The following is a 12624-nucleotide window of genomic DNA, read 5'->3' as shown; positions in this document are numbered from 1 at the left end:
CTGCTTGATTTTTTTGAGGATGCAACATCGACAATGGATAATTGCAAAGCATATGACATGGTTTATTTAGATTTCCAGAAAGCTTTTGACAAAGTCCCGCATAAAAGATTAATCCTCAGACTGAACACAGTAGGGATTCAAGGAAATGCATGCACATGGATTAGGGAGTGGTTAACATGTAGAAAACAGAAAGTACTGATTAGAGGAGAAACCTCAAAATGGAGTGAGGTAACCAGTGGTGTACCACAGGGATCAGTATTAGGTCCTCTGCTATTCTTAATCTACATTAATGATTTAGATTCTGGTATAGTAAGCAAACTTGTTAAATTTGCAGACGACACAAAAATAGGAGGAGTGGCAAACACTGCAGCAGCAAAGGTCATTCAAAATGATCTAGACAGCATTCAGAAGTGGGCAGGCACATGGCAAATGACATTTAATAGAGAAAAGTGCAATAAAAATGTGGATTATAAATATCATATGGGAGATACTGAAATTAAAAAAGAGATCTATGAAAAAGACCTAGGAGTTTATGTTGACTCAGAAATGTCTTCATCTGGACAATGTGGGGAAGCTATAAAAAAAAGGCCAACAAGATGCTCGGATATATTATGAGAAGTGTTTAATTTAAATCAAGGGAAGTAATGTTAAAACTTTGCAATGCATTAGTAAGACCTCATCTAGAATATTGTGTTCAGGTCTGGTCACCGCGTTACATAAAGGATATTGCTGCTCTAGAAAGAGTGCAAAGAAGAATTATCCTGGGTGTAAAAGGCATGTCGTATGCAGACAGGCTAAAATAATTGAATCTATTCAGTCTTGAACAAGGAAGACTACGCGGTGATCTGGTTCAAGCATTCAAAATTCTAAAAGGTATTAACAATTAGGGATGGATCTTTTTTTTGTTTACCGCGGTTTAGGTACATTACGGTATTAATACCGTTCCTTTTATTCTACACCGCAATTATCGTAATTACTTTATACACCGGTTTTTTCAACTGCAAACACGCTTCTTCGAAATCAAGCAATGGCACTTGCAGCCTTAGCAAAGTGTCTGAGGAAGATCTTTTTGTGAACTGATACTGTATTTTGATAATGGTTTTTAAAGGAAACTGTCAACGACACAGAATACACGTTTCAATGGCTGCGTTCTGTTACCCTGAACTGGCTGCGGCGTCTGCTCTTGGCTGGTGTCTTTCTGACGTCACACGCAGCTTTTAGAGAAACACCTTCTCCAAACTTTGCAGCACAGCACACATTTTCAACGTGCTATATTTTGTCTGGATTATCAAGTCAGTTTAATGTAATTGATTAACATTAACTTTATTTTAAAATTATACATCACTTATCACAGATTTAATACATTGTGTTTGTTTAAATAATTGATTGATTTATTTTATATTGTGTTGACAAGGCTGTTCATGGCTTCATTGCATAATGATAAAATGTCGTTCGCCTCCGCTAACAAGGTGGCAGCAGTAGTTTTGGTGGTTATTTGCATTACAATGAACAGGTCACTCATGATCTCTGCATCGTCCCTTTGATTCACAGCCACAGCCAGCCTCCCACAGTAACATTTCAAAGCTGCTCTGGGCTATGCAGAATCTGTGTTGAGTGACGTCTACAGCGCATCTCCGCGATTCTGTGCAGCTATGTACAGAAATGCGGAAATCTAAGAACACGACCAATGTCTCAAATAAAATTAGCACAGACCCGCGACTGCAGCAGGATAGCCTACTTATTCTCAACGTAGTTTTGTTTAAACAGTATTCCAATTTTCTTAGGTAAGTGAAGAAATCTTTTTTTACAAACCCCACATGTGTAATAATCATTGAAACTTACTTGTGCAATGTCGTGACGTGTAGCTATTAAAATATTTGTATTAAAATACATTATTTTTTGCTATACATTTTATTTATCTGGTTGAAACAACAAACAACTGATCTCTGCTCATAAATAATAACCTGTGGTACATGTTTGTGTTTTAAGCAATAAGACCGATCATTTTCAATTCTATTTACCATCAGCTAAACAAAAGTATGTATTTATTAAATTTTATACGTTAAAATGTTTTAACAAACTACAGCACCACGTCATTTCGAGCAAATAATAGATCTTAATACTGCTGTAGTATAACACTGAGAGTGTACAACTTTAGTTTTTTTTTTTTTTTTTAATTCTGATTGTCTTTATAAAAAAGAAACGTACCAAGTTATTTGGCATAGTAAAATACTAAATACCAAATGTTTAAATCATTCCATGAAAGGAAGTGTGATTTTCTGGTTTTATTTTTGTGAATTACAGTAATTTAAGAGTTTTTCTTCATTTTTTAAGCCTTTATTTTATAACTTGCATGATGTACTGTATACAGTGATATTAAGGTTACCACAGTGTTTTATTAAACGGTTATCATACCGTGCAAATTTTATACCGTCCATTCCCTATTGACAATGTCGACCCAGGGGACTTTTTCGACCTGAAAAAAGGAACAAGGACCAGGGATCACAAATGGAGATTAGATAAAGGGGCATTCAGAAGAGAAAATAGGAGGCACTTTTTTACACAGAGAATTGTGAGGGTCTGGGACCAACTCCCCAGTAATGTTGTTGAAGCTGACATCCTGGGATCCTTCAAGAAGCTGCTTGATGAGATTCTGGGATCAATAAGCTACTAACAACCAAACATGTAAGATGGGCCGAATGGCCTCCTCTCGTTTGTTAACTTTTTTATGTTCTTATGCTTTGTGTCTGCCATTGTATTGTTACTGTACTAAGGGGACCTTGCAACTCAAATGGCTGGATTCTGGATCTTTCATGAAAAATCTGCAGTTTCTCCCTGGTAGCAGCACAGTTTGGAACAGCTTAACTAGTTAATTATGTTACACAAAGCAACTTATTTTAGGCCTATGTGTCTCTATCGACAGTGCTGAGATAATGCAGTGTTTCGGCATTGCATATAAAGTGATTTTACAAATCCTGCATAGAAATCTGTTTTGTATGTTTTCGTATAACAAATGTATAGCTAATAAGAGCATAATTAAACAGAAAGGTTTGACAAATAATTTTCAGTTTGTTTTCCAGTAGAAAACACACAAAGCCACATTTGAACTACAGTGTTTAAACATACAGTAACGTTTCTTAAAATATAGTGTTTTTGCAAATTTGATCAGTTAGTTAAGTACTTACGTAACTTGGTTAGCTTATACATTGCATTAAGATTTTTTTTTTTAAATAATCATAATGCACCCTTATTATCTGGCATTTCCTAGTAAGTGACATTGTTCTCGTAAAGAATTGTACGCATCAAAGTTGAAATATAGTTTTCTATCTTTGTACTGAATTATTTTTATTGCCAGGGCTTTTTATATATATTATGTTGCTCCTGGGGTAGTGTCTGTGGGCTTGATTTAAAGGTTTTAATTATGTTCTGAATGCTGGATGTATATCTTGGAGTTCTAAAGGAACAGAAGCTGTAAAGGGAGGGAGGAAATCTGCTGCCGAAATTGGAAAATAGAGATTGTAGTACCAAGGTTTTGCACCCAAAGGGGCTACACAATAGAAAATGATATGGTTCTTAGGTTAATACATTGTGGCACTGCTGTAAATTTAATGCCAGTCTTTTTTTTTTTTTTTTTTAAGGCACTGACTGTAATTGGTTTCATTTGTTGATTTGGTACTGTTGTTTCAAGTAGGAAGCTTTTGGAAAACGATTTAAAATATTTTTTTTCTACGTAGAACTTCAGGCCTCAGCAATTATAGAATGGCAATTACAGAATTACTGGAGGTGGTCGCTTGGGAAGCAGGCAAACCAGCTCCTTGGTGGATTCTTGTGTGCGGTCTGAGCGCTGCAGCATCTCATCCACCACGTGACCAAACGTATGCCTGTCTAAAAAAAAAAAAAAAAAAAAAAAAAGGACATTCTTCGACTCGCCTATTGGTTAAACACACTCTTCAGGAAACCCTTCAGGAAACCCCTAGACTCTTAAAAAACCTCTAGTAAACCCTGTAAGTCATCTTGGATAAAGGCGTCAGACAAATGAACAAATAATAATTAGAGTAGTATGTTTCAGAGTATAAGCAAGCACACTACGCAAGTGAATGAGGCAACGTAATGTCATTTGACTGACGGTTTACTTGGCACTGTCTGTTCAGCAGAGAATACCTTGAAGGTCCTGATGGCACGCCACTGATCAAAAGTTATGACAAGACTTACCTTACTGCCCTCAGTAGTGGCTTCATACTTAGTCTGGGTGTTCACGCATCTTAGGGCTGTTTTCTTTCCAAGTTTCTATAATAGTTTGTTGATTAAAGGTGCTGGTGGTAGTACTAGCAGGTACATGCAAACATCCAGCCTGCAAACCCTAACCTAAACCTGTTAAAGAAATGTATCCTAAGAAGTGAAAAGTGGATGCTGGAAGTTTTTGAATTTTTTTATTTTTTTAAATCTGTTGTGTCTGGTAAATTGCTCTGTGTAGACCTAATAAAACATGAAATAATGAAACTAAACTGACTAAAACAACCAAATGCAGTATTGACAGCCATTGTGAAGCTGCAAAACAAGCGAAAGAAATGCTGCAGACAAATATCTGGAAGCTGCATTAAATTAGATGCAGGTTAGTTTCTTTTTTATTAAGGTAGCTTAATTTACTATGTATGTTTTAAAATTAGTTTCATAATCTGATTACATTGTATCTACATATTGATTTAAATTTAAGTGTGTTTTTTTGGAAGCTGCCGGAGGGCCTGAGTTCTAGTTTAATTTTTTTGCTGACATAAATCAAGGTAACATTTTAAATTAGAAATGTGTTCTCATCAGAGATTATTTTAAAATGGTGCACACATCTGTCAGTTTGAAGCCAACATGTTGACTAAATAATTATAATTTTGAAAACCATAAACTGCAGTTCTACTCAGACGTGATTTGACAGAGGCAACAATGCAGGGGGAAAGAAATTATAAATACATTTTAAAAAACAATTAGTCTCTTGATACATTCATTTATTCTTTCTACAGTGTGTCTAATTGAATAATGCACTGATATGAGTAATGCAGTAACACTGTATTGAGCTTATTTATCACAGGGGAAAAAAAAGTTTGGTTTTTCATTTTTAAACTTTGATTTTAGTTTTTTCCAGAAAACTGAATGGATGTCATTAACAGCTGAAAGAGTTGATATATAAAAAAAAATAAAAAAAACGAACCGATCATAGCCGACTTGCATCACTAGCACAAGTTCTTGAAAATACTCTGGCATGTGATTTGTTAAATTATAGCCATGATTTCTTAGATATCGCCATGATCTACTACTTGACTGGAAAATTCTGGTAGCTCACTAAATCTACTGATCTAAAATATTTCATTTACCAATTTAAAATAGATTTGGTGTTTTAAAAAAAAAAAAAAAAGGTGATTTGCTTTGCACAACATGGATATTGCAAAGATATTTGGTTTTAGATTTTATTTATTTATTTATTTATTTATTTATTTATTTATTTATTTATTTAAATGTAGTAGTCGCCTATTGTTTTTTATCATATTCTCCCCAATTTGGAATAGCCAATTATTTTTAGGCTCTGCTCACCACTACCACCCCTGCGCTGACTCAGGAGGGGCAAAGACGAACACGCTCTGTCCTCCGAAGCGTGTGCCGTCAGCCGACCGCTTCTTTTACACACTGCAGGCCCACCATGCAGCCACCTCAGAGCTACAGCGTCGGAAGACAACGCAACTCTGGGCAGCTTACAGGCAAGCCCGCAGGCGCCCAGCAAGACCACAGGGGTCACTGGTGCGCGGTGAGCCGATGACGCCCTGGCCAACCTATTGTGCGCTGCCCCCTGGGAGCTCCCGTCCACAGTCGACAGTAGGATAGCCTGGACTCGAACCGGCGACGTCCAGGCTATAGGGTGCATCCTACTGGATGCGCCACTCGGGAGCCCCCTTGTTTTTGAGATTTTTATTTATTTATTGGATTCATAAGTGATCAAAACAGTGGGAAGCTCTGTTATAAACCTGACACTGAGGTACAATGAACATTCTGTTATATATTTTGTCGACACAAATAGTTGAATAACTTACAACAGCCCTTACTTACCAGGTAACAGTCTGACAGTCCGCTATTTATCTTAATAATTGGTACTGGCAAAAAAAAATGTTATAATCTCTGTGGCTGACAAAGGGATTTTAAATTTGAAGGTTAATCAGATTTGCCTGGAACCGATGAGCCTCAGAGGGAGGGGGAAGTCTCTTCAAAACTAATTTTACCAGAGAGTCTCTCGCTAGAAATTAGGTACATTTTTAACCATGATATTACTTGGTACAACTGAACCAAAATATTAATCTGTACCAGTAGTAAGTTTTACAATAAAAAGAAAAGATCATCTTGTGCAAATGTGAGGATGTAGCCTTTTGGTTTTGGAGTTGCTGGAAAAGTACAAATGCAGACCTCCAAAAACTGAAGGAATTATGTCTGCAACAGTATTGAAACCTAGCCACGAGTGAGGTTTAGACCAACTTGCTTTAGACTAGTCCAGTAACTGTGCTGTACAGAGACATGCACCCCCGTTTAGATGCTTTGCGTGCTTCTTATTTAATGTTTTGCTGCTCCCCTCTTGTTTTGCAGTGGAATAGGCAGAAATTGGCCCTGGGCATCAGGAGGTAGCAGCATCTTGGCTGAGTTTGGAACTCTCCATTTAGAATTCATGCATCTGAGTGAACTCTCTGGGAAGCCTGTATTTGCTGAGAAGGTAAGGATAAAACTGAAAACGTGTTTAAAGCATTTCTCAATACATTTAACCAAACATACAAAATAGAGGTTTGGACTTTATAACAAAGATGCATTTTACATTTAAAATTCACAGTAGCCATTCATATTCTGCAGACTCACAAATTTCATCTACAAGTTAACAGGCTTGTAAGACGAAGAGTTGTCTTTTAATATAGAGTTGATTATTACTATGCTTCTAACTTTGCTATGTTCAAGCTTTTAATAAGTATTGCATTGTAAATCTTAAAATGTGACTTGTTTAAGTGCATATTATGACTTAGGCACTATACTAACCTTATTCTGAGCTGGTTCGTACACACTTGTGATTGCAGTAGAACTATATGTGTAACACGGATGTCTTACTTTGTTGCCTCAGATTGCTTTTTGATCTGCAGCCCACAGTTAGCTTTCACACTGGGTGTTTAAAGTCTTTGTTCTTTAACTTTACATGTTTTAATTTGAGTAGATCACATTTCCTTGACAAAGTATTCATTTTAAATAAGTATTGTTGCTATTGCTACAACAGGTAATGAACATTCGAAAAGTTTTGAACCGTTTGGAAAAACCACAAGGCTTATACCCGAACTACCTAAATCCTAACAGTGGACAATGGGGCCAGCGTAAGTAAATACATTCATTTCTTTTTTTTTTCTCCTTTTTTAAATAGAAAACTTTTTTTGCAGAGTTCCGCATGGGAAAATTATTCTCTGTGGATTCATTTTTTAAAACAAATGTTACCACCCATACATTACATTTAATTGGAATTGGTTGTGGGATTGTAATGGTGGAGAGTTGTCAGGCATCAAAGGTTAATATTTCAGTTGCCTTTGGGAAAAAATAAATAAAGGCCTAGTATTATGATTTAAAAAAATGAATATTGCTTCCTGAATGTTAATGGACAGATTCTGAACAACATATGCATTTGTATATGCTATCATTAGCATATAAACAGGGCCATCATGGTAATGGTAATGCATCTCACACTCTCTCTCTCACTCCCCCCCTCTCAGCAGCCGTATTTAGGAGTAGCTCTTAGTATGATAGCATTGCTGTAACTGAAGAGCAAGGCTGGAAGGCTGCCAGGTTTCATGCAAATTCATTTAGTCTGGTTTTTCTGACAGTAAACTGACAATGATTTGCTGCAGCATGCGTCAGTAGGGTTTGTCTCCTGTAATAATGTATATTATAGCATGGACTATTCTTGGTGAGCATCCCTGAAGATGAATTTGTAAGCCGCAATTTGGATTGAGAATGTCAAAGGTTTCCATGGTTGTTGTTGTTATTATTATTATTTTTATTATTATTTTTTTATAAACCCTAGAGGGTCAGCAACATGTTCAGCTGTGTGGGTTTGTTCTCGTGTCATTTCAAGCACGGCACACTCCATTGTCAAGTGCACCCTCCACTTTACTCTGTGTGAAATTGTGTGTAACCTAATTAGGTTGGTTGGTTCAAGCAAAGCATCCAGGTAATGACATTTTGAAACCTGCGGTAAGCGCTCGTCTTCCTTAGACTGCATACTGTAATTATGCCAAATGTATTTGTACTTCTTTGGTGGTAAAAAGATTTTTTATAAAATCTTTTATGATGTGGAAATACGATGACTGTTGCTGTGTTTGTTCTGAAGTTACATCTTCACATGCCAATTAACAGCACATTACTTTTTTGCTTTTGCCTCCTCTAAGGACTAATGACTAACTCTATTCACACGCATATCCCCTCAGAAGAGATTGCTTTTGACCACAGCAGTGTATTCTTTTCTTATTTTTTTTTTTGCTGAAAGGTGAATGATATGGAATGATACGCTGTGTTTAGTCTGAAAATAAAATTGTCTTTAATCTTTGCAAACATATTTGTATGTTCCCCAAGAGGCTGTAGTCCTGATTCTGTCCGTTTTCATGCAGTTATTTCTAATACACAGAACAGTACAGCATGGATTGTGATGTGGTGTATGGATGCATTTGGTATACAGCTGTGGCCAAAAGTTTTGCAGCACCCAATAGAATTAACTAATTTTGCGTCATAGTCGAATGAAACCTGCTGAATACTGTTAAGTTAACACATTGAATTACATACCGCTTTGTAGTTTTCCATATACAGTCAAACCTGCTCATCCGACCACCTTTATTTAGAGACCACCTGGTCTAAGTGACCAGTTTAAATCCCCCCCCAGTGATATTTGTGCTTTTTATTTAACTGTATTAAGCGACCACCTGTCTAACGTGACCAGCGACCACACTTCTCTTACTCAGCAACGGACTCAAACCTGTATTAAGCACCCTTACACAGGGCTATTGTTATAAAAAAATATGGTTTTAAATGGTACGTCCTAAATTCAAAGGAATACGGTAACCATTTTAGCGCTGTCTTGTAAAGAGAGAGAACGTGGAGAAACAAAAGGTCCTCCCTAGATGACAGAATTAAAGTTATTAAACTTGTAAAGACAGTAAGTGCCAGAAAAACTGCTGAACAATTAGGCACTAGAAAGATGCAGATACAGCATTTTGAAACGGAAAGAACTAGGCCTTGAAGTTTTAGGTTTTTATTTTTGTTCACGTGACCGTGTTTTGAGCTGATTCAATATCTTAATTAAACTGTTAATTACTAAACAAAGTCGCTTCTTTTTACCCTGATGTCCTAATTGACTTGCTGATTCTGTTTCATCTTTTTCATTATTCGAACACAAGAGCAAGCAATGACATTAATCACTTCCCCCAGATGCTACTTTAACTTGCATTTCGTACTCGCACTTGCCTGGGAACTAGGTAGCTTCCAATGTGTCAGTTTTGTGTTGTGTTATTCATTCCCGCTAATTTAACAGAATGTTCTCATAATTAGGATGTAGCGGCTTAAGACTTAAAGGCAAACCGTTAAAAGGAAAATAAACACCGAAAAATTCAAGCCATACTTAGAAGAGTATGAAAACAGTGTGCACGGTAATTGAAAAAGATCTTATGCTTATGCTGGCGTTGGTTTCAGGATGCAGTGAATCAACACATACCTGAACGGCAGACACAGACATTGAAATTTGCTAGTGATGAGCGATTATCACTTTTACAAGTTGATTCAATTATCGATTCAATATTTGAAAATAATCCCGATTTATGATTATCGATTATTCTAATAACATAATTTAGTGGCAAAACATCACAAAAGGTTCCTGAAATAAAATAAACAATAAAACTTAAATTAGCTTTTTTCAACAGCACTTTCAAACCTACAAAACATACAGTATGCATTATATTGAAGTCACTAAAGCAGCATAACCAATATATAAACAATACCACTTCAGAGAAAACATTTTTAAATAAAGAAGAAAAGCATACACAATCTGACAATGCACTCCCTTGCTCTCAACTGCCTGAAATCTTCTCTTCAGCTCTTTTGAATCCCTTACACCCCAGGGAATTATGCACAGAAAAAAATCTAAATGATGCAGAATGATGCAGTATATCTTTACAAGTATGTTCAAAGTAACAAAATTATTGTACAGTTGTATTGGTTTCTTCTCACATACTGGATATCAAAATGTTAGCATAGGTTAAAAAAAAAAAACTGAATAGAAAACAATGGATTTTTAAATTTTTTTTTTTAAACAGTCTTTCTAAATTCCAAGATTGAAATAAAGGTACAACAGCTGTTTGTTTGTCTTCCGAAAAAGAACGCCTCCGATCAGACAGGACAAGACTATACAGCGAGTTGCTGAGCTCAGCATCAGCTGTATTTGTTACTGCATTTACGTATCTGAAAATTAATGTTTTCAAATTAGGAAGACGGTCAGCTGTCGATGACCAAAACAAGTTGATGTCAATTTCTCCTGGCAGTACAGCGCTCTGGATCGCATCGGGTGCCACCTTCACAGTGTACAAAGCAAAACAAAGAACATCTTTTGCAGATATATTTGCAACGTGGGACCTTTGTCGTGGCATTTTCTGGCAAAATCGACCAATGCTCTCCTGATCCTCAGTGTGATCCAACATTTTTCCCTTTCCTTCTCTGTTAACGGCGATATTATTTAATATTACGCGCCTATGTGTGGTGATACATTTTATGTGTAAATTCCCTAACTCTCTAGAGTTGATAATGCTGCATAACAGAAAATAAATAATAATAATAATAATAATAATAATAATAATAATAATAATAATAATACAAAATACAGGGCTGGAAGTTTATTAATTAAAAATAACGTAATACAATAAAATGGCAACCGGAAACAAAATATCATAAAAATAATTGTTAGTAATTAATAATTATAATTATTTTTATGATCTCTTGTTTCAGGTTGCCATTCTTTCTTGTATTAAGTTTCATTTAATAATTATTCAATTAAACAAAATACAAGAAATAGTCATTTGAAACATTTGTGTTTTATTATTAACAAAAAAAAAATTAATTTCTTAACCTGCCTCTCTGACTAAACTAAAATGAGAAACCGAGTCAACAATAACAGATACATACAAGTGAAAGTCCCAGTAAAACAATACAATAACTTTGGGTAGCTCACTTATAAACACATATTTATATCAACATCCATGAACCTTCTGTTTCGAGGGTGATTGATCTGACATGGACTGACCCTATATTTATAGAATGTAATATCTGCTGCTTTTCTCTTGCGGAATGAAACGTCTTTAATAAGGTGATTGATAAATGTGTAAAGAAAATGCAAATAGTTTTGTATTTATGAACTTACAGTATTTAAATACTCGCTCACCTTCTTCCTCTGACAAGTAATTATAACGAAGAGTTCTGATACTACACTACGCTCCCTGTATGTTTTTGTTTGTGACGCCGTTTTGTATGCATTATGGGAGCTTTAACAGGAGGGCGTGTCTCCAGGTTCCCTTGGACTACAGATCCCAGAGAGAGCAGCTTCAGTGGCTGACTGACTCAAACCGCTGGAACCCAGTGGCTGGGATGCGGAAGGAACTTTTATGATGAGTGACCATAAAGAAGACAGGAAGTTTTATAGTATAATAATCGATCGAAATTGTGCAGTTTATTAATCGTTCGAAGTTGCTTTCAGTGTTTAATTTAATAATTGGAAATTAACCGTATTTTCGATTTAAATCGCTCATCACTATTATTTCGTGAAAGTAATGGATGCTTGACTGTCTCAGGTCACATAAAACATTTTGTGTGACCTGAGACAGGCAAGCTTTCATTACTTTCACAAAATAATTTGTTTTGTAAATGCATTATCTAAATGAATGTTTGTTATTGAATTACATACTTCCTTTTGTTCATTTTACATATTCTGGCTTTGTATGTAAGACATACAAAATTACAGGAAAGCATGTCAGAGACAAATAGAAAATTCATAAGTCATGGGCCCTCTTTTAAGAGACCACCTGTGCTAAGAGGCCACTATTAGACTGTCCCTTGAGTGGTCTCTTAATACAGGTTTGACTGTACTTAAGGAAAAGCTGACAAACTTTTGGCCATAGCTGTAGATGTGACATTCAACACACACACACACACACACACTCTTCTTGTGGCTACTTTCTACAAGATTTTTTTCCAAGGGAATGTAATAACTTCTGAAATTCTGAAGATTAACATTGGGAAAATTTAGAAAGTTTTCCGTTGGGTTTTATTTATAACATTTACTATCCTTTTAACCTGCCCATCATATTAGTCTTGTTTTCATCCAAGGCCATGCTAATGGGTAAACATAACATAATACTGCATTGGAGTGAATGCTGGTATGAATCCCAAAGGAAAGCCCTATAAACTACCTGTCTCCTTGGCAAGATATTGTTACTTCTTTTCAGATGACACAGCTCTGGTGTAGTGTAGTTTTCATCTTAACTATCTTCACCAAGATCCCTGTAGTAATTGTCCTTGAGCTTGATAAAG

At 35.9% G+C, this 12624-nt stretch overlaps 1 protein-coding gene across 1 annotated transcript in view; it reads left to right on the top strand.

Annotated features, from left to right (window-relative positions):
• LOC117411293 (mannosyl-oligosaccharide 1,2-alpha-mannosidase IA) overlaps positions 1-12624 on the top strand; it is a 151980-nt gene that overhangs the window by 125399 nt on the left and 13957 nt on the right. The window contains exons 6-7 of the mRNA XM_034018575.3: positions 6619-6742; positions 7289-7382. Of these exons, the coding sequence (XP_033874466.3) occupies positions 6619-6742; positions 7289-7382 (218 nt within the window). The remainder of the gene's footprint in view (positions 1-6618; positions 6743-7288; positions 7383-12624) is intronic.

Source organism: Acipenser ruthenus, chromosome 6 (genome assembly GCF_902713425.1).
Source record: "Acipenser ruthenus chromosome 6, fAciRut3.2 maternal haplotype, whole genome shotgun sequence".
Classification (NCBI taxonomy): Eukaryota; Metazoa; Chordata; class Actinopteri; order Acipenseriformes; family Acipenseridae; genus Acipenser; species Acipenser ruthenus.
Note: the sequence above shows the minus strand (reverse complement) of the source record. Positions and strands in the feature narration are given on the sequence as shown.